General features: G+C 52.5%; 1 protein-coding gene across 1 annotated transcript in view; it reads left to right on the plus strand.

Moving 5' to 3' along the window:
- Positions 1 to 20,782, plus strand: part of HCLS1 (hematopoietic cell-specific Lyn substrate 1) — a 42,878-nt gene extending 22,096 nt beyond the window's left edge. Inside the window, exons 5-14 of the mRNA XM_065415209.1 lie at positions 1,493 to 1,547; positions 2,238 to 2,348; positions 3,506 to 3,616; positions 4,969 to 5,024; positions 11,215 to 11,284; positions 11,613 to 11,761; positions 14,498 to 14,611; positions 16,050 to 16,380; positions 18,333 to 18,404; positions 20,646 to 20,782. Of these exons, the coding sequence (XP_065271281.1) occupies positions 1,493 to 1,547; positions 2,238 to 2,348; positions 3,506 to 3,616; positions 4,969 to 5,024; positions 11,215 to 11,284; positions 11,613 to 11,761; positions 14,498 to 14,611; positions 16,050 to 16,380; positions 18,333 to 18,404; positions 20,646 to 20,782 (1,206 nt within the window). The remainder of the gene's footprint in view (positions 1 to 1,492; positions 1,548 to 2,237; positions 2,349 to 3,505; positions 3,617 to 4,968; positions 5,025 to 11,214; positions 11,285 to 11,612; positions 11,762 to 14,497; positions 14,612 to 16,049; positions 16,381 to 18,332; positions 18,405 to 20,645) is intronic.
- The last annotated feature ends 1,886 nt before the right edge of the window (positions 20,783 to 22,668 follow it).

Here is a 22,668-nt window from a genome sequence, read left to right on the forward strand (position 1 = left end):
CCTAGCCTCTTTAATTTCTCCTCATATGGGACCCGTTCCAAACCCTTAATCATTTTATTTGCCCTTTGCTGAACCTTTTCTAGTGCCAGTATATCTTTTTTTGAGATGAGGAGACCACATCTGTACGCAGTATTCGAGATGAGGGCGTACCATCGATTTATATAAGGGCAATAATATATTCTCAGTCTTATTCTCTATCCCCTTTTTAATGATTCCTAAAATCCTGTTTGCTTTTTTGACCGCCTCTGCACACTGCATGGACATTTTCAGAGAACTATCCACGATGACTCCAAGATCTTTTTCCTGACTTGTTGTAGCTAAATTGGCCCCCATCATATTGTATGTATAGTTGGGGTTATTTTTTCCAATGTGCATTACTTTACATTTATCCACATTAAATTTCATTTGCCATTTTGTTGCCCAATCACTTAGTTTTGTGAGATCTTTCTGAAGTTCTTCACAGTCTGCTTTGGTCTTAACTATCTTTAGCAGTTTAATATCATCTGCAAACTTTGCCACCTCACTGTTTACCCCTTTCTCCAGATCATTTATGAATAAGTTGAATAGGATCGGTCCGAGGACTGACCCTTGGGGAACACCACTAGTTACCCCTCTCCATTCTGAGAATTTACCATTAATTCCTACCCTTTGTTCCCTGTCTTTTAACCAGTTCTCAATCCATGAAAGGACCTTCCCTTTTATCCCATGGCAGCTTAATTTACATAAGAGCCTTTGGTGAGGGACCTTGTCAAAGGCTTTCTGGAAATCTAAGTACACTATGTCCACTGGATCCCCCTTGTCCACATGTTTGTTAACCCCTCAAAGAACTCTAATAGATTAGTAAGACACGATTTCCCTTTACAGAAACCATGTTGACTATTGCTCAACAGTTTATGTTTTTCTATGTGTCGGACAATTTTATTCTTAACTATTGTTTCGACTAATTTGCCTGGTACAGACGTTAGACTTACCGGTCTGTAATTGCCGGGATCACCTCTAGCCCACCACCAGGCTTCTACTGGTGTCATGGCTGCTGAGCAGGGCAGTGCATGTGGAGACCTAATGGCCTTACAGAGCGGTGTGGCAGTGGGTGTGGGGGGTGGGGACAAAGGGGTCTTCGTGTGGAGTGCCTCAGGGCGAGGGTGCCATCCTGGGGCAGCCCTGGACAGACAGGCGGAGACAGCTGTGAGTGACGCAGACAAACGAGAGGTCAGGTCAGGGGCTGGTGGCACAACGAGGGACAAGAATGGATGGGGGGGGCACAGAGTGGGCAAGGCTTGATGGAGAGGGCAGGACAAGAAGCCTAAGTTTGTTGAGGTGGGAAAGGGGGGCCTGGGCTAGCTTGAAGCCTGTGACCCCAAGGTGGAAGGCTCTCTGGGCACAGACGCAGCTGCCCAGCTGGGAAAGCAGAGGGTGAAGGGGCCAGGCCCTGGTTCTGACTGGGAACCCCATCCCAAGGAAGCAGCTGATGCTCTTCTCCTTCCTCCTCCAGTCAGCGCTTGGGTTCGAGTACAAGGGCGAGGTGGAGAAGCACGCATCCCAGAAAGGCAAGTTCAGTGGTAGTGTTCACCTCCTATGACACTCCTATCACCCCATCTGTTATTACCCCCCCTTGTCACATCCCGACTCACCCCATCCTCTCTTCTACTCCTTCCCTCCCCCTCCCCTCTGCCTCTCCCTTCCCCATTCTCCCCTACCACCTCCCCTCCACTCTCTGCCAGTTTTCCCCTGTCCTCTGCCACCCCCTCACTCCTTCCCCCACAACCCCTTCCCTCCTCCGCCCCACCCCTCTGTCTCTCCCTTCCCCATTCTTCCTCACCACCTCCCCTCCCACCCCATCCTCTGCCACAGTGCTCCCCTGTCCTCTGCCACCCCCTCACGCCTTCCCCCACCACAACCCCTTATCTCCTCCACCCCCCACCTCTCCCTTCCCCATTCTCCCTCACCACCTCCCCTCCCACCCCATCCTTTGCCACAGTGCTCCCCTGTCCTCTGCCACCCCCTCACTCCTTCCCCCACCACAACCCCTTTCCTCCTCTATCCCTCCCCTCCCCCCACCTTCTGCCACTCTTGGACCCCATCCTCCCTCCTCTTCCGCTTCCTCCTAGCCTCATCCCTCCACCCCCCACCACTGCCCTCTCTCTCTTCTTGCATTTCTCCTGCCTCTCCCCATGTCCACCTACCCTCTCCAGTGGATTGGAGGGACCACTAATCTCTGCTTGTGTGCTATTCCCCAGATTACGCCAAGGGGTTCGGTGGCCGCTATGGGGTGGAGAAGGACAAGCTGGACAAAGCAGCCGTGGGGTTCGACTACAAGAGTCAGACAGAGAAGCACGAGTCACAGAAAGGTCAGGCCTGCGGCGGCCATTGTTTTCAGGTGCCCAGCATGTGTCTGGCCTTTCCCACACTAAGATGAAACATGGGCGGGAAGGGGCCAGGCGTCCTTGAGGGGGCACTGCCCACAGCAGTGTAGCTCTGAGAAGCCCAGCACATTTCTGGGGAGCCCAACGCTGAGCCAAGCCAGGACCTGCCACTTCCAGCAGGCACCGTGGCAGAATGGGCCCTGTGGAGGGGTTTGGCTGCCTCACGGGCCAGGGTAGGGTGTTCCAGGCCCGGGCAGCGCAGCCGGCAGCTAATGGGGGGAGCAGGTAAGCTGGCAGGTGAGGCTGGCCTCACTGGGGAGCGGAGGGATGGGAGGCGGCACTGAGTGAGGTGAAGGGAGCGGGTTGCCGGTCAGCAAGGAAGGGGTGGAGCGGTGGTGGGTAGCAGGCTGTGTCTGTGTCCCATGACTCTGGGAGTCAGGACTAGGGCCCCTGTGTGGGGAGCTCAGGACTGAATGAAGATGGAAACCAAATTCCCTCTTGCCACAGGGACCCGACAGGGAGGCAGGTCAATGAGGGAACAGCATGTGTGTGCAGCATGAATGTCTCTCTCATCCCACAAAAGGCCGGGGGGAGGGGGGTGTCTCTCTGGAGCAGGGCTAGGCTTAGGGTGACCAGATAGCAAGTGTGAAAAATCGGGATGGGGTTGGGGGTAATAGGCACCTATGTAAGACAAAGCCCCAAGTATCGGGACTGTTCCTATAAAATCAGGACACCTGGTCACCCTAGCTGGGCTGTCGATGAGAGAACAGTGTCTGAAGGGACAGTCCAGCCTTCAATACACCAGCCTGCTCCCCACACATATCCCAGGTGAGGGGCGTGGTGAGCTGGAGACGGCTTTTATTTTTCCCACTTTAACAAGGCAATGAGGAAAAAATCAGTTAGATTGGCCCCCCTGAGCCCTGCTCCACCCTCCCATCAGCCCCTGTGAGCTTCTCCATCCCCACCCCTGCCAGCATCCCATTAGCCCTACCTCAACCCCCCACCAGCCACTGACACAGGGACTGGAGCTGCCTTCATTAGAGTTATGTGAGCCTGAATTAATGGACCGTCTCTGATTGTCTCTCTATGTTGCTGTCCCGTCCTCCCCACCCCCCATGCTCTGTCTTCCCCCGTGACTGCAGACTATGCCGTGGGCTTTGGTGGGAAGTTTGGGGTGCAGAAGGACCGTCAGGACAAATGTGCCCTCGGCTGGGAGCACCAGGAAGAGTTGAAGCGTCATGAGTCCCAGACAGGTGTGTGCTGCTTCTACTGGTGTCATGTTCCTTTGGGCCAAGCTATGGTGCATTTGGCCCAGCTAAATCTCAGGGGCTGACCGGACTGCACTGTGATACAGATGTGGGAATGCTGAGATTTGAAACACAAAAAGCAGGGCATTGTGGGGGTTCAGGCACCTGGGGCAGTGGGGGTCAAGGAATAGGGCATGGGGTGGGGAGCAGCAGTCGAACAAGGGCTGGGGCACGGATCAATGTGTGTTGGAGGGCAGAGCACGGGAAGTGCTCACCTACAGCAATAAGGAGTGGAGGTGGGGGGTGCCCAGCTCAGTAAGGAGGTGGCCTATGGGGGGGGGGGACGCCCAGCTCAGTAAGGGGTGGGCTACTGGGAGGGCACCTGGATTAATGCCACATTGCACAGGTGCGGAATTCATTCTTGAGTAATCTATTCTGAAGAACAACCCCCAAGCCCTGGGGCTTGGACATCTCCCTGGTGGCCACCTGGCGCCTTCCCCAGGCTGGCTGCTACTGCTGATGTGCCGCTGGTCAGGCAGTAGGTCTGTGGCAGCAAATAACCTTCATGGCGAGCATGCGGCATTGGTCCCCTTAGCAACAAAGATGCCATTGGAGCACCTGCTGCCATTGCGACAAACGAATGCAGACCCTGCACAAACACCCTTTAATTTTGTACTTGGCATTTGAAATTCGTGATACATTGAATGGGCATAAAGGGCCCATGGTCCGTTTTGGTTCCTGATTGGAGGAATGTGTTACACTCAGGATTCCAGAGCAGATACTTGGCTATGAATCTGAAATTGGCTGTGCAGAGCTATTCTGAGGTGTTGACTAAAATTCCCGGTGTCAGGCATATTCCTGTGGCATGCAGGGAGCAGACACTGGGTGGGGCACAATCAGGCAGTGATTCCAGGGACTATCTGTGGAGGCTTTTTCCAGTGTTTTCCCAGTTCCAATCAAAGCATCTCCCAGGCCTCTGGCTAAGATGAAATGACCAGGGTTCTGAAGCCCCTGCCTCAAGGCACCAGATGGGGAGTCAGGAGGATGTTTCCCCCTGCTTGAGTATTGCCCATTGGGTGCTGGGTGCACGATGTGGGTTTGCCATGTAATGTGGATTTCACGCCTTTCCCAGGAGCATCCAGCATTAGTACTTGACTGAGTGGGCTAGTTCTGAAGTACAAATGGATTTGTTGGCTGCCGGCAGTTCTTGTTTGTTCATGGGTTGCTGGAATGGGGCAAAATCCTCCCTGATCTGTTTGGGCCCAATCCTTCCCCTGCTACCTGGGGCATCTCCCAGTGAAGTCTATGGGAGCTTCTCCCGATAGCTGAGGGCAAACGGAACCCTTTGTGTGTTGCAGACTATGCCAAGGGCTTTGGAGGTCGGTACGGTGTGCAGGAGGACAGAGTGGATAAGGTAAGACTGCTGCACTCAGCACAGTTCACAGTTATGCCCCCAGAACCCCCAAACCTTGCTCCTCTGCAAAGGGGAGTGGCACCTGCTGCACCGCTTCTCGCACAGCCTTTCCCCCTTGCAGTTATTTAGCTGTGGTGGCAGAAGGGCGGGGCCTGGTGTGATGAAGCGTGGGGGAAGAGAGATGGAATGTGGGTGGTATTTCCATTTTAAGTCCTTTCTGAATCGCTCCCCTCTTGGGCTGAATTCTCCCAGGCCTGGTTTCTGCCTGGGGGTGAATTTCACTGTGTGAGAAGCAGATGCCCTTCCCGTGACAATAAGATTTTTCTCAACCACTCTGCAGCGAATGGGGCTACAGTAGGAATCTGGCAGGGAGGGACCATTCCTCTTGTAAGTTCTTCATTCTGAAGGACCTCACTCACTGTGGTCCCAAAACTGCTTTGCACACAGATTTGGTGTCGTTTCCCTTCTGTCTTTCACACACACTTTATTGTTAATTATTTACATCAGAAATAAAGAATCGCAAGCCTGGGGTTACAAAGTGTCATTTCTATTAACAAGAAGGATTCCTGCACCATTTTCCATCTTCTTCATCAGTGTTTGTGTGGCCCTCATGCTGGTCGTCTTGGCACAGTGCGCCCCACATTTGGGCCGTGGCAGGGTCTGAGTTACGAGAATGGGCTTAGTCAGTGTGTTCCACTGCCCATTGGTTTGGGTCTGGCTGAGTTACCAGCTTTTTGGGATCCTGCGCTGTGCAGTCACAGTTGGTTGGGTGGTTGGGTATTTTCTTACTGAGTTCAGAAGGTGCAATGGGAAGGGAGGCTGCATGGTCAATAACAGTAGTGAGTATGCGCGAAGGCCATGGCTCTGCAGGAAATTACCTTTGTAGCTACCTGCCTCATCTCCAGTACTGCACATGTGGACAGATGTGCTGCGGACGCAAAGGAAATGGAATGTTAGGGTCCTACAGGTGCAGCGTATGCAGGGGAAAGTGTTGGGCTTCTGGTTTGATTTTACCCACAAGGATAAGCGATCTAGATTCGATTCTATACAGATTCTCATATTGCACTCAAACTGCAGTATTTGAGCACCTTCCTATCATTCATTGACGGTTGTGACTAAGAGCTGTCATGTGTTGTTTGTTCTTTCTCCCTCTCCCCAGGGGGAGAATTTTGTGTGCAGTGGAGTGTTTTGTTTTGGTATGGTTTTCATTGTTTTGTGGGTATTTTATGTGCATTTTGCTCTGTGCATGTTAGAGAAGGCAGGTTTCAGAAGTGTGCCTGGCACTTGGAGCAGAGCAATGGTGGTGAGATTTGGGGTGGTCCTTAGTTCCTTTGTTTGACAGTCTGGGACTGGCCGCTGAGAAAGCACTGACTCCTACAGAAATGGCCTTACACTTGGTGTAGCCAGCTCTGTTGTGCAGAGTAGGGGACTTGTTGACCATGGTCTACATCCTGGAACTTAGGCTCTTTTAGATATGGTGGGTCTAGGCCTCTGAGCACCCTGAAGATAAGGATTGAGACCTTGAACTTGATGTGATATTCTATAGCCAGCCAGTGTCAGGAGCAGAGAGCAGGTTGGATGCTCTCATGGTAACCTATGTTGCTGAGGAGACACATGGCAGCATTCTGTGCCAGCTGGAGTTTCCTAAGTGCTGATGGCTTCATACCCAGGTGCACTGCACTACTGTAGCCCAGAAAGGAGTTGACAAAGATGTGCATAATCCAGGCCACCAGGATGGGATGAAGTCTCCTAGCCAACTAGAAACGGTTTGTTTTGTGAGAGCTCAGTGTCAGTGAGGAATCAAAGAGCCCCCTAAGCTATGCATATCGACATTAAAATTGGACTGGACCGAGAATTGATCCTTGTGGGACTCCACAGTTGAGGAGTCTAGTGGCAGAGGTGCAGTTTCCCATCACCACTCATTGGATGAGTCCCTCCGGGAACCGACCATTTTAGCACATTCCCCTGGAACTGAGTCACCTCTCTTAGGTGAGACTGCAGTATCAGACTGGAAATAAGGTGTACACTTTTAACAGTGAGGGCAATAAACCAGTGGAACAATTTACAAAGATCATGGTGGATTCTCCATTACTGACAACTTTTAAACCAAGGTTGGATGTTTGTCTAAAACCCATGCTCTAGGACAGGGGTTGGCAACCTTTCAGAAGTGGTGTGCCGAGTCTTCATTTATTCACTCTAATTTAAGGTTTCGCGTGCCAGTAATACATTGTAACGTTTTTAGAAGGTGTCTTTCTATAAGTCTATAATATATAACTAAACTATTGTTGTATATAAAGTAAATAAGTTTTTTTTAAATGTTTAAGAAGCTTCATTTAAAATTAAATTAAAATGCAGAGCCCCCCGGACCGGTGGCCAGGACCCGGGCAGCGTGAGTGCCACTGAAAATCAGCTTGTGTGCCGCCTTCGGCACGTGTGCCATAGGTTGCCTACCCCTGCTCTAGGAATTATTTCAGGGCAGGTCTCTGGCCTGTGTTATACAGGAGGTCAGATTAGATGATCACAATGGTCCCTTCTGGCTTTGGAATCTAGGAAATATGAATCCATGACTCTCGTGGTGGACAGTACTAAATGCTGCAGCGAGGTCCAAGAGGATGAGAATAGATGACTGATTGCCCTCTATCCATTGATATCAGGAGAGTGCCATCCATGCCACTAAAATGGTTTCAGTCCCATGTCTGGGCCTTAATCCAAATGATGCCAGGTCTAGGATATTAACATCAATTAGATTATCTTGAATTAGGCATTCGCCTACCCTCTTTATGAGCTTGCTCAGGAGTGGGAGCTTTGATGCTGGGCGGTAGTTGGTTAGAACCAATGTGTCCAGGGTTGGCTTTTTCAGTGTCACTTGCCCTATTGTGAATTTGAAGGGAGAAGAGATGATTCCTTCCCTGAATGAGGTGCTAGCCATTTTGGTCAGGAGTGGCACCAGTTCATGACTCTCTTTCACAGGCCAGGAATAGGATTCTCTGGTCATGCCTCCTGTTGGGCGTCCAGGACATCTTGCAGAGTGAATGTCCTGACCTCGGAGAATGCAGGCAATCACTGGTGTGGGGGCTTGTTTAAGAAGTCTTCCCAAATGTGTGGGAATGTACAGATCACTTTGTGTCAATGACCTGTCTTCCTCATTAACCACCACTCCACTACTGCTTGTCTCATCTGCAAACTTTACCAGCAAAGGCTTTTTAAAAATTTTCTTCCAAATCAATTGATGAAACCCTTAACTAGCACTGATCATTGTGTAACGCGGACAGACCCCCGTCTGTCAGCAGGCAGGATCGAACCTGGGAACCTCTGGAGTTTAGTGTACGAGTCTCTACTGCATGAGCTAAAAGCTATGTGGCTCTTAGCTAAGGCGGTAAGCAGATTCAATCTCTAGATGATCTAGGTGCCACTGGAGGGGGACTGAGTGCCATACCAGGCAGGCATGGGTTACAGTTACAGGAAATAAGAACGGCCATACTGGGTCAGACCAAAGGTCCATCTAGCCTAGTATCCTGTCTTCCGACAGTGGCCAATGCCAAGGGCCCCAGAGGGAATGAACAGAACAGGTAATCATCAAGTGATCCATCCTGTCGCCCATTCCCAGCTTCTAGGAACACCATCCCTGCCCATCCTGGCTAATAGCCATTGATGGACTATCCCCCATGAACTTATCTAGTTCTTTTTTGAACCCTGTTATAATCTTGGCCTTCAGAACATCCTCTGGCAAGGAGTTCCACAGGTTGACTGTGTGTTGTGTGAAAAAATACTTCCTTTTGTTTGTTTTAAATCTGCTGCCTATTAATTTCATTTGGTGACCCCTAGTTCTTGTGTTATGAGAAGGAGTGAATAACACTTCCTTATTTACTTTCTCCAGACCAGTCATGATTTTATAGACCTCAATCATATCCCCCCTTAGTCGCCTCTTTTCCAAGCTGAAAAGTCCCAGTCTTATTAATCTCTCCTCATACGGAAGCCATTCCATACCCCCTAATCATTTTTGTTGCCCTTTGCTGAACCTTTTCCAATTCCAATATATCTTTTTGAGATGGGGCGACCACATCTGCATGCAGTATTCAAGATGTGGGTGTACCATTGGATTTATATAGAGGCAATATGATATTTTCTGTCTTATTATCAATCCCTTGCTTAATGATTCCCAACATTTTGTTCACTTTATGAATGCCTCTGGACATTGAGTGGATGTTTTCAGAGAACTATCCACAATGACTCCAAGATATCTCTCTTGAGTGGTAACAGCTAATTTAGTCCCCATCATTTTATATGTATAGTTGGGATTATGTTTTACAATGTGCATTAATTTGTATTTATCAACTTTGAATTTCATCTGCCATTTTGTTGCCCAGTCACCCAGTTTTGTGAGATCCTTTTGTAGCTCTTCGCAGTCTTCCTGGGACTTAATTATCCTGAGTAGTTTTGTATCATCTGCAAATTTTGCCACCTCACTGTTTACCCCTTTTTCCAGATCATTCATAAATATGTTCAATAGGACTGGTCCCAGTACAGACTCCTGGGGGACACCACTATTTACTTCTCTCCATTCTGAAAACTGACCATTTATTCCTACCCTTTGTTTCCTAACTTTTAACCAGTTACCGATCCATGAGAGAACCTTTCCTCTCATCCCATAAGAAACATCCCTATTCATTGACGATTCCCCATTTACAATTGTTAGGTGTACTATCATAGAATCATAGAATATCAGGGTTGGAAGGGACCTCAGGAGGTCATCTAGCCCAACCCCCTGCCCAAAGCAGGACCAATCAGTTAACCAGTTTTTAATCCATTTGATAGATGTCATATTGGTTTGTATACAATGCTATTTTTTAAGCAGAATGCTGTGCAGAACTAAAGCTAATGCGTTACAGGGGTCTATTACCTCAGCACAGTTACCTTTATCAAGCAGGCAAGTACTCTCCTGAAAGAATATCAGTTTCACAGCATGGCACAGGACATTTAAGAAGGAAGAGGGCAGCACACCTGTGACTTGTCAGCTGACCCCCAACCGAGCTTAAAGGAAGGCATCTGGGCCATAGAAACGGACAGAGCAGCCTGAGAGTTGGTGAGGCAGAGGCTTAGGTGAAAGCTGCTGGAGTTCAGTCTGGCAAGGGCAGGTGAGAGCTGCCAGGGACCAGGGGACTGGAGGAGGCTCCCTGAAGGAAGCTGTAGCTGATGCCTGGGGGAAGGCTGGAGCAGGAGATCAGCTACAGGGGTTTGCCAGCTGACCTCCCCAAGCCAGAGAGCCTGGGCCAGTGGGCTGGAGAGGGCTGAAGGCCACAGAGCAGCAGAGGGAGTTGATTGCTGACTTCTAAGCCAGCAAGCTGAAGCTAAGGGCTGGAGAGGGCTGAAGGCAGGGGAGCTGCAGAAGGGCTGATGTCTCCATGCTGGAGAGCTGAAGCCAGGGGAACAGTGCATGGGCTTGCCTTCTGGGAAGAGTGGATTTGCACTCCAGCTAGAAGGGCTGGGCAGTTGACCTGGCAGAAGGAAGGAGAGGACTGAAGAAGAGCCCAGGTTTGGTGGAAGATGCCACATGGGTATGTGGAGTGTTGAAAGATTAGATGTTAAGGACTATGTGCATAGAGAGTGATCAGTGGACTATGTTTTGGGGCTTTTGTTATGGTCTATTTTCCACTATGTTTTTGTAATAAACTGGCCCCAAGGAGGAGGAAAATTGAGGCAAGAAAGCTTGCATGGCATTACTGGGGATTTTGAAAGAGGGACACTGAGGCAGGCGTGCTGGTCTGCCATGGCCTGCTGCTGGAGGGTGCTTCAGATGCTGCCCTGTGACAACCAGGTTGGTTTGACAAGACCTATTTTCTACAAAACCATGTTGAATATCATTAATTATATTTCTACCTGTTATTTCCCTATTTTCTGCTGCCCATGTCAGCATTCCATTATTGTGGCCAGGTTGAGAAGTGAAAAGAATTAGCAACAGAAATTAACAATATTAATAGTCAGTGGAAGAACTAAGACACTCCTTCTGGCTCCCAAGCCCCTGAGGTGCTATAGAGTGGGGAAACTGAAGCACAGAGAGAAGTGACTCACCCAGTGTCACACAGCAGGCCAGTGGCAGAACTGGGAATAGAATCCAGATGGGTGTCTGGCTGGGCCATTGCCCTGGGGACATCCCTGGCATTCTGGATGTGCCATTCTCTTCCCTTTTCAGAGCGCCGCTGGCTTTAATGAGATGGAAGCTCCAACTTCCTCATATGAGAAGACCAAACCTGTGGAGGCAGGTAAGACACTCGGAAACAACTAGAGTGCCTAGCCCTGGCCCTGCACCTGGGAAGAGACTGTATTCCATGGCTGTTCCTACAAGCCTCCGCAGTCAGAAACTCTGCACCGGGCATGTGGCTGGGGGGTTGTGCGGGTTTGGCCTGCAGGCTGGAGGGGGAAGATGATGGAGTCAGTGGGTTTGGCCTGGGGGGGATGGAGGCAGCCCATTAAGAGGGAGGAGGATCCCGGGGGGGGGGGTGCCCTGGAGACAGGGGAGGCCGGTTGGGTGGCGTGTCCCAGCAAGCTGACCCAGGGTGCCTGTTCCTGAGAAGCCATTTCTCTGTGCAGCCTCCAGTGGAGCCAGAAGCCTGAAGTCTCGATTCGAGAACATGGCCAAGTCGGCTGACGAAGAGAATAGGAAGCGGGTGGAGGAGGAACGAGTGAGGCGCCAGGCCCGGGAGCAGCGGGAGCGCCAGGCAGCCCAGCAGCAGCAGCAGGTGAGGGGCCCAATGCCCAGCCACGGCCAGTGCTGCCCTGTCCCCCCTGGTGGGGCCAGGCTCTGGGGTGGCTGTGTGCTGAAGGGAGCACAGCCAGGCTGTGGACACGGGAGCACAGCAGCATTGTCCCCCTCTCTCAGGGCAGGCAGGGACTTGCCCAAACCCCCTCAACAAGTTAGTGTTGGAGCCAGGCATCCTGATTTCCAGGCCAGTGCCTGATCTGCCTGCCTCAGGGCAGACCCACACCAGGGTGACCACCCATCCCGAATTGTCTCTGGGACAGCATTTGTCCTGGATTCCCTGCAGCACTGCTCCACGACTGCCCAAGGCTTGGGGACGGCCCCAGACTCTTCCCAGTGAGGAGGCTGAGGTGGTCCTTAGTCCCCCCTTGCCATGAGGGCCCGTCCCTTGCTGCTCCTCCTCTTCCCCACAAGGCTCCGGCCCTGACCAGGCCGCTGGACTGTGATAAGAGCTGCCCAGGGATCCCGGGCCGCTGTGGGGATCCTCAGACTCTCCACCTGCCCTGGGGGGGCGTGCCCTGGGGGTGGGGACACGGGCTGGGTGCTGCTCTCGGGCCCCCCACCCAGGGCAAGTGGAGGATCTGGGGCTCCCCACAGCGGCCTGAGCTCCCTGGGTGGCTCTTACTATGGCCCCAATCTGACTTCTGGCCTGGCCATGGGGTGGGGCCTCAGGGGGGAAGAGGAGGAGCAGGGGGAGGGGCCACAGAGGGGACGGAGCTCCTGCATGTGTCCCATTTTTGAATTTTGAAAAGCTGGTTACAATAGCAATTGGGAAAGGAGACATCAGCCCTCCAGCACTTGGAGCCCTTTGGGAGAATCTTTCTCTTCTTTCTGAGCCCTGATCTACACTACAAACTTATGTTGGTATAACTGCGTCACTCAGGGGTATGGCAAATCAACATAGTTATACCAACCTTTAGAGTTTGTCCACACCTATAGCACTGCAGCAGCACCTCTGTAGTGTTTAGTGATGCAGGTACCTGTGCTGATGGGAGAGCTTCTCCTGTTGGCATAGGTACTCCACCTCCCCGAGAGGCAGTAGCGATGTCGATGGGAGAAGCTCTCCCATCAACATAGCGCTGTCTACATGAACCGGACTCATCCCTGCACCAGACAGGGCCCTCGCCGCTCCCTGATGCATGGACCAGACTCACTCCAGCACCAGACATGGCCCTTCCTGCTCCCCATGACCCCGATGCATGGACCCGATTCATCCCAGCACCAGGCAGGGCCCTCCCCACTCCCCAGTGCAGGGACTGGATTCTTCTTGACCCAGATGCACAGACCAGAGTTTTGAGTCCACCTTATATGCCCCCAAGACTGACAAACTGGGGGGATGTAGCTAGTAGGGTCCTGCAGGGGTCTGTGCTTATTCAATATTTCAATATTTTAATATATTTGAATATTCAAAATATTTCAATATTTTCATTAATGATTTTGGTAATGGAGTGGAGAGTGTAGATGCTTATAACATCGCGGATGACACCAACCTGGGAGGGGTTGCTAGGACTTTGGAGGACAGGGTTAGAATTCAAAATGACCATGTCAAATTGGAATATTGGTCTGAAATCAAGATGAAATTCAGCAAAGACAAGTGCAAAGTACCACACCTAGAAAGGAAAAATTAAATGCAAAACTATAAAATGGGGAATAACTGGGTAGGTGGCAGTACTGCTGAAAAGGATCTGGGGGTTCTAGTGGATCACAAATTGAATATGAGTCAATAATGTGATGCAGTTGCATAAAAGGCTAATGTCATTGTGGGTTCCACACTTTAGGAAAGATGTGGACAAATTGGAAAGAATCCAGTGAAGAGCAACAAAAATGATAAAAGTTTTTTGAAAACTTGACCTATGAGGAAAGGTTTTAAAAACCGGGCACGTTTAATCTTGAGAAAAGAAGAGTGAGGGAGGGACCTGATAAGTCTTCCAATATGTTAAAGGTTCTTACAAAGAGCACTGTGATCAATTGTTCTCCACGGCCACAGAAGGCAGGACAAGAAGTAATGGGTTTATTTGCAGCAAAGGAGATTTAGGTTAGATATTAGGTAAAACTTACAGGTAGTTAAGTTCTGGTACAGGCTTCCAAGAGAGGTTGTGGAATCCCTGTAGTTAAAAACAGGTTGGACAAATACTTGTCAGGGATAGTCTAGGGTTTACTTGGTCCTGACTCAGTGCAGGACCCTTGAGGTCCCTTCCAGTTCTACATTTCTATGATAAGAACCTCCACTATGTGACCAGATACCCCTTTCCCTCCACAGAGCACTGGGGACTGGTCTCAGCCTTTCCCCACACTGTGGCCCTTTCTGGCACATGGATGGGGGTGGTGGCTTCCTGAATGAGAAGCATTCCTGCTCAGAGGTGCTGGAACCATTTGTACAGTGTGGGGGCTGAGAGCCATTTAACTAAGCTGTAAATCCTGTATATACTGGAAACCACTTCAAGCCAGGGGGTGCGGCAGCACCCCTAGTTCCTGCACCTATGTTCTTGCTGAGTGGACCCTTCCTGAGGCTGATTCCTGCAGGTCCCACACGAGCAATGGGTCCATCGCCATTGGTCCCTTAGTCTCCTGAGTGGGGTTTATGGGAAATGGGACAGGCTCCAGTGAGAGGAGAATGAGGCTTGTGTGTAAACTGTCCCATCGGGAGTAGGAAAGGGAGTCACTCTGGATCCTGTGCAAAAAGACTGAATGGTGCTGATGATCTCTCTCCTTAAAGGAAACCCAGGAGAGTGAGGAGACGAACCGTAATGAGCCAGGTCCCACGCCAGCTCTGGTACCCAGGAGGGTTTGCAAAGAACCAGCAATGCTGCCTAGTCCACAGAGACAGCAGGTACGGAGGCAGCACTGGGTGAGGGCCACAGCTGCCGGGGAAGGACAGCGTGTAGGTCAGAATCGGTGTGGGGGGGGGGGGAGGGCTGTTACTATGAAGGGAGGGCAGTGTGGGGAGGGTGTCATGGCTACTGGGCACTTTACGCTTCCACCCTTTTGCAGACCAAATCTGGAACTGTACTCAGGGGAGGGGTCAGCAGCAGCTGAGTGGGCAAATACCCAAAGCACAGCTGAGGGGCAGAAGAGATTTCACAGGGCAGCACGAGAGGCCTGGAATACTGGGAGAATAGTTCCAGTTCTAAGTGGCTCTGGATAGTACCAGATGTTGATAATGCTGGGCTGTGCCCACGTCTCTGTAACGGGGCAGGGAGCTGCTGCAGCAATGTTATATAAAGTGCACACTAAGTCTTTCTGCACCTCAGCTTAAAGCTCTGCTAAAGCACAGGCCAGAACCGGCTTTTCAGGACTTTTCAGGAAGCCTGCACAGAGTCAGTTCAACCTCAGGACTAGTGTGTGTAAAATCCTGTCAAGTAGGTGTTAATAGCTTCCAGCAGCTTCAAAGAGAGAGAGCCACACCACACCACTCTTTATGGCCACAGAACACATTGTGACTAGTATTTGGAATGCTATGAATAACTTTTAACCAAAAGCTGTTAGGCCATACGTATACTGGTGTGCGTCATACAGACCTCTCACTTTGTTGCTGTTATATACACTTAAATATAAGGTTCCAACATAATGTCTACGCTTCTATACTTCAACACACACACACTCGCCACCAATCTTCTCTCAGAGGTGATTTCTCAGTCTTTATGCTATAGCTGTAATATGTAGTGTGTCACTTGCACTCTTCAGAGCTTGACATACGCACACACTTGCTGAGACAGATCTATATTGCTGATTGGGTCTGATCTCTGCCCATATTGAATGTAATCAGCTCATGTTTCCTGTTACCATTTCAGTGTGCTATGGTATTGCTTGTATAGCAGCTGGACAAGACACACAATCCTGACAGCACTTGCCCCAAATTGCCTTGCTGTAGCCGGGGATGTGTGTTGTTTTTTATCAGCATTTGGTTTAAACTGGCTCAGCCATTTTTAAACCACAGGGTTTCGGCTGGTTTGCAGTTTCCAGCAGCTCCCTTCCCTTGGGACTAGCTTACAAATGGCAGTTTTGCCAGTGGTGAGATTGGCACCTGCCAGGTAAAGCTCATGTCCTGTGGCTCTGCACAGTTCTTGGGCAGCTACTTAAATCTCTTATTGGGATGTTTCCTTAAAAGCCCTTCTGGTGATGGGCACCATCTGCAGGTAGCATGTAGCACCCCCCTCAGGGATCAGACACCTTAATACTGGCGATGCACAGACACGCGCAGGTCGAGTCCCTGCCCCACAGTTTATACTTGACATGGGTTAGTTTCCCATTCTTCCCTCACTGCACAGCAAGAGGCAGACATACAGGATGAGGAACAGCCCCCTGCACTGCCACCGCGGCCCTCAGACCTGGGCGAAGGTTCCAGCAAGCTGCATGAGGAGTCGCATGAGGAGGAGGCCATCTATGCCGACAGCGTGGATCTGCAAGGGGACTATGAGGAGCTGCCAGAGCCCTCAGACTATAAAGATGGTGCTGATGTGGGCAGAGACTATGAGGAGCTGCCGGAGCCCTCGAGGGAGTCAGAGGCCATCTACGATGAGGGTGTTGATACGAGTGAGGACTATGAGGAGATCCCCCCAGAGAGTGCATCCAGCAGCATCGGGAACATTCCCTGCCCTGGTGAGTGACAGGGAACGAGTCCTGGGGCATGTCTCTAGGGACGCAGGTGTCTGTCTGCACTTCAGAGCTAGGCCAGGCAGGCACTGTGGTGCCATAAAAATGCCAGAGAGAAACTCAGCATCATGTTGCTCTGCAGCGATTGGCTTCCCCAGACACCGTGGGGAGCCTTGCTGGGGGCAGCCTGCTTTGCTCTTCCAGTTGGGAGAAATGGTGACGGGGTGGGGGGTAAGCAAAGCACTGCCTTGCTCTAAGTTCTGAGACTAGCTCAGTTAGTCCTGGGCCAGCAATAGACTCACCTGTTCAAGAGGGGCCAGGCCGGGCTCACCCGAGGATGGGACAATGCAGTGTGCTCTGGTGCAATTCAGCGCTTGGTGCTGTGTTTTGCAGGGAGTGATTTCCAGCCATGCCCCAAAGTCTGTGCAGATTTGGTTCATTTCCAGCTGCAGTTCAAAGAACTGATGTTGACCTACAAATGCCTAAGTGATTTAGAGCCTGCACCTTCCTGGTGTGAGGCCTTCAGAGTTGATACCTGCTGGTTTCAAAGGGAGTGGCTGCCAGCAGGGCATTCTGAGTGAGAGGAGCTGAGTGGCACGCGCTCCCTTGTGGCTCACAGCAGGGCCGGCTCCAGGCACCAGTGAAAGAAGCTGGTGCTTGGGGCGGCCAATGGAAAGGGGCGGCACGTCCGGGTCTTCGGCGGCAATTCGGCGGCGGGTCCCTCAGTCCTTCTCGGAGCGAAGGACCCACCGCCGAATTGCTGCCGAAAAATGAAAGCGGCGCGGTGGAGCTGCCGCTGAAGTGCTGACGCTCGCGGCTTTATCTTCTTTCCCTCCCTCCCCCCGCTTCGCCGCTTGGGGCGGCAAAAAAGCTGGAGCCGGCCCTGTCTGGTCTGTGGCTGAGGTTTTCATGCCTGCTAGGAGTGTGCAGCCAAATCCCCCTGTCAGCTTTTAACCCAGTGTCCCAGGGGCTCAGAAGGGATGATGGGGCAAGGGGTGGTTCTGTTTACTTGTAGATGGCAAAGGATCAGTTCGATACAGTGGAAAAGGCTCATTTTAACAAACCAAAATAACTAGCACCTTCCTGCCCACCTTGTCGGTACCCAGCACCTGCAGGAGACAGTGCCCAGTGCTGGCCCTGCACCCGCGCAGAAGGAAACAACTGAGAAGAGCCCTGCATCCTGCCAGCCCATGGAGCAGGTGCTGGGCACTGGAGAGGCACCAGAGTGGAGCACATGGGCACTTGTGTGGGAGGTGCTAACAAAGCTGGATCTCAGAGCTGAACACTGAACACTCGGCCTGGGCCTGGGAGCCCGAGTGAAAGCGAGTCTGGCTATGGTGCTTTGGCCCAGCCGGGCTGTGTCCTGGCCTGCTTTTGGCCAAGCACTTGGACCCTCTCTGTTTGGCAGCAGCTAGGACCCTCCCCCTGAGCGAGTACCAGACAGTGCATGGCCCAGGGCCAGGCCGCTACCAGTGGTTAGCTTAGCTGGCTTCCCGCCTAATGTGCTGGCTTTTGTGCATTGCATTGTAAGGCACTTCTCTTTCCCATTCAGTAAGAGCTGGGTGCCTTACTACCTTGTGGTAAGTGTCAGCCAGTGCATCCATCTTAGGGTGACCAGACAGCAAGTGTGAAAAATCGGGACAAGGGGTGGGGGGTAATAGGAGCCTATATAAGAAAAAGACCCAAAAATTGGGACTGTCCCTATAAAATCGGGACATCTGGTCACCCTAGTCCATCTTGTGCCCTGGCTAAGGACCGAGAGGTGCAGGGAGTGCTCTGTCTGGTCTGGCCCTTTCCCGCAGAGACAACAGCCACTCTGAGAAAGGGGTGAGGCCTTTCCCCGATGATGGGGCCTGAGGCTCAGAAGGGGAGGGGGAGATCACCCCTGTAAACTTGGCAGGGTCTGTGCATAGTTCGGGGTTGCCTCTCCTGAGCCATCCTCTGGTGTTTTCCTGCAGAAGTATCTGAGAATGTGTACGAGGCAGATGATGCTGGGCCTTCTGCTGTGGCTCTGTACGATTACCAAGGAGGTGAGTCTGTCTGCTTGGCCTGGGGAGCAGGGGAAGGGGGTGATCTGCCTGTATGGGAAGATGTGGGAGGAGTCAGCCTGGATCGCCTGTAGGGGAAGGGGAGGGGCTGCAGGTTCTCCCTGAATAACGATGCGATATTAACCTCCTGCTTCAAGGCCTCAGCCAGTCTCTAGCTATGAGGGCACGTCACACTTAGGGTTGCCAACCGTCTAATCAGACAAACCCAAACACTCTTGCCCTGCCCCGAGGCCCCGCCCCTGCCCCTTCTCTGAGGCCCCGCCCCGCTCACTCCATCCCTCCTCCCTCCGTCGCTCACTCTCCCCCACCCTCAGGGGCTTGGGGTGCAGGAGGGGGTGTGGGCTCTGGGCTAGGGCTCAGGGGTTTGGAGTGTGGGAGGAGGCTCCAGGCTGAGCCTGGGGCATGGGGTTGGGGTGCAGGAGGGGGTGCAGGGTGCAAGCTCTGGGAGGGAGTTTAGGTGCTGGAAGGGGCTCAGGGTTTGGGCAGGGGGTTGGGGTGCAGGAGGGGGCTCTGGGCTGGGGCAGGGGGTGAGGGGTGCAGGAGGAGATGGGAGGGGTGCGGGCTTTGGCCAGGTGTCACTTACCTCGGGCGGCTCCCAGTTGGCGGCGCAGCGGGGCTAAGGCAGGCTCCCTGCCTGCCCTGGCCCCGTGCCGCTCCCAGAAGCGGCTGGCATGTCCCTGCGGCCCCTGGGGGGGAGGGTCAGGGGGCTCCGTGTGCTGCCTGTTCCCCGAGCGCCGACTCTACAGCTCCCATTGGCCAGGAACTGCAGCCAATGGGAGCTGTGGGCACGGAGCCTGCCTTAGCCCCACTGCACCACGGACTGGGAGCCGCCCGAAGTAAGCAGGACCAGGGTGCTCTGCGCACTGCCCCTTCCGCGCGCCGCTCCCGGAAGTGGCCAGCATGTCCCTGCACCGCCCCTGCCTCTAGGCACCGCCCCTGCTTGCAGGCACTGCCCCCGCAGCTCCCATTGGCTGCAGTTCCCAGCCAATGGGAGCTGCAGAGTCGGCGCTCGGGGCGCGGGCAGCGCACAGAGCCCCCTGCCCTGCCGCAGGAATGTGCTGGCTGCTGCTGGGAGCGGCACACAGCCAGGGCAAGCTGGGACCCTGCCTTACCCCCGCTGCACTACCGGACTTTTAGCGGCCTAAAATCTCCTGGTTTGGCTTCAGTAGCCTCCGGGAGAGAGAGCCCGATTCTGGGAGACTCCCAGCGAAACTGGGAGGGTTGGCAACCCTAGTCACACTGCAATCCAAGACCCGTGGCACCAAGTCTCAGAGCGCGGGTCAGTTGACTCAAGTTAGCAGGGCTCAGGCAGTGGGCCTAAAATTGCAGAGTAGACATTCGGGCCTGGGCTGAAGCCTGAGCTCTGAGACCCACCCCACTTGCTTCTTCTTCACGCAGCGCACAGTCAACTTGTGGAACTCCTTACCTGAGGAGGTTGTGAAGGCTAGGACTATAACAATGTTTAAAAGGGGACTGGATAAATTCATGGTGGCTAAGTCCATAAATGGCTATTAGCCAGGATGGGTAAGAATGGTGTCCCTAGCCTCTGTTCGTCAGAGGATGGAGATGGATGGCAGGAGAGAGATCACTTGATCATTGCCTGTTAGGTTCACTCCCTCTGGGGCACCTGGCATTGGCCACTGTCGGTAGACAGATACTGGGCTAGATGGACCATTGGTCTGACCCAGTACGGCCTTTCTTATGTTCTTATGTTCTTATGTTATGCTCAAGGCCGAACATATAAACTGCAATTTTTAGCCCCCCAGCCCGAGCCCCATGAGCCCGAGTCAGCTGACTTGGGCCAGCCATTGCTGTGCTGCAGGTCTTTGATTGCAGTGTAGACGTACCCTTAGAGACCAGAATGAGACCTAATGTGAGGCAGAGTACCCCAGCCCTGCTTCTGCCCTGTTCTTGTGCACTCCTCTGAGGCATCTGGTACCAGCCACTGACAGAGCCTGATACCAAACTAGATGGGCCGTGGGTCTGATCCAGTCCGTCATTTCCTATGGTCCTATGCTGGGATGGGACACTGAGGAAGGGGAGGTGGGGGGAACCACTGGTGTGGGATGTAAGTGGAGAGGAAGGGAGACCTGCCAGGATGTGGCGGTGGCCTCTGCTGTACTCCCCGTGGGGTAATTCCCCCACACACACACCCTCCCCAAAGTGTCTTTGCCCCCAGGAGCAAATTGCATTGTGCCTCATTTTCTGCTTTCATTTTTGCAGAAGGTGACGATGAAATTTCCTTTGACCCCAATGACACCATCACTCACATCGAGATAGTAGACGAGGGCTGGTGGCGGGGGCACTGCCATGGCAGAGTTGGCCTCTTTCCAGCTAATTATGTGAAGCTACTTCAGTGAGACCTGCCATTGCCCGAACCCCTCTGCCTCTTACTGCTTCAGCGCTTTATGTGTAGCTAGGGCCGGGTTACAGTGAGCAGCTCGGCTCAGCCCAGCACGCCTGCGTGAGAGAGAAACTAACATGAAATGACAAATAGGATCCCGGGGGGCAGGCTGGCCCGTGGGGGGGGAGTGGGGGGGTAAATAATGGGGCATGGGGCCTTTCCCCTCTTGGAGGTGCTGGTTCCAATCCAGCCCCAGCGTGGGGGCACTGGCTGCCTCAGGGGAGTGGGGAATGGGATACGGGGCCTTTCCCTCTAGGTTCTCATTTAAGATCAACCCCTGGCTAGCAATCAGCAAAGTCTTCCGCATGCACTGGCCTCTCTTACCTGTGTGGCGGGCTTAGCCCAATTCCAGGTGCACCTGTATCTGTGTAACAGAAACCGTCCCATGGACGGCAGCCATCCCAAAGACCAAGAGCAGAATATGCCATGAGGAACGACGTACTCATAACACTCCGAGGGGTTCAGCTCAGGCCAGGGTAAGGCACAACGGCAAGTAGAAGAGGGAGGCTTGAGATTTTGCTGCCTGGGGGTAAACAGGACTTCAGCCTCCAGGTTGGGGAACTGGGAACCTTTCACTTGCACTAATCTCACCAAGTTCTCCTATGCTGAAAGTGTGATTTTGGCTGTAACATGCTGTTCCATTAAATGGGAGATGCCTGTGCAGAGGCAGACAATAAAGGAGAATCTTGCTAATGCCTTAGACTTCCTGCCTTTTGTTCCTCTGTCCGGTGAAACTGTTGCTGGATACCGCGTCCAGTTCTGGGGTCAAGCCTTTGAAAAGGATATTGGAACCATTAGAAAGGGTTCAGAGAAGCACGAGCCGAGGTCTGGGAACAGGCCTTAGAGTGAGACACTAAAGGATGTTACCTAGTTAGTGTACCAAAAAAAGAAGGTTGAGAGGTGACTTGAGCATGAGCTAGAAGGTCTGATAGCAGAGAGCCGTTTAACGGAGCAGACACGGGCAGAACAAGAGCTAATGCACAGGGGTAATAGAACATTTCTACTTGGAAAAGAAACTCTTTTTTTGTTTAGAGTGAGTGTAATTAACCATTGGGACATGGGCCCAGGGATGTAGTAAATTGTCCATCAGTTGGAGTCTTTGAATCAAGCTTGGAGTCCTCTCTGAGTCAGTCTAGTTCAACCACAAGTTTTTGGGCTGGAGACAGGTGAAATTCTCTGGTCTGCATTAGGCAGGAGGTCAGACCAGGTAATTGGCCTTAAATCTGTGGATCTAGGGCCAGGTTACCTGCAGCCAGAGGTGGGGGGCGGAATGGGGTGCCAATGGGATGTGAACCCCATGTGCTGTTATTAGCAAGCTGCGTTGTAATAGCCCCCCAGCTGAACTGTGTGTGTAACCCCAGCCTGGAGCTGGGGCAGCTCAGCGAGGACTGGTGCCTAAAATACAAGCACTACCCCCACCCAGCTCTCCAGCTTGCAGGAGTGGGGGCAAAGGGGCGCAAGCTGCAGTATCCCTCGAGTGGGGGCCGTCTGCTACCTCAGTACACCTAGTCACCCCGAGGGCTGAGGTGTGGGTGGGGAAAGGGCTGTGGAGGGTGACCAGAGAGCAAGTGTGAAAAATCAGGATGGGGAGGGAGGGGGCAATAGGGTCCTATATAAGACAAAGCCCCTAATATCGGGATGGTGCTGATATTATCGAGACATCTGGTCACCCTAGGGCCATGGACCCACCTACCCCCTCCCCAGCTCCTCGGCATGATTAGCATGTGTCGCTGACCCTTTTATGTACGCAGTGGGAGAGGGAGGTGCCTTGTGTCCCATTGGCAAGAGCCAGGGCTAATATGGCCCTTGGCACCAAGCCCTGAGCTCCTTACTCCCATTGGA

The sequence above is a fragment of the Emys orbicularis genome, chromosome 1 (assembly GCF_028017835.1).
Source record: "Emys orbicularis isolate rEmyOrb1 chromosome 1, rEmyOrb1.hap1, whole genome shotgun sequence".
Classification (NCBI taxonomy): Eukaryota; Metazoa; Chordata; order Testudines; family Emydidae; genus Emys; species Emys orbicularis.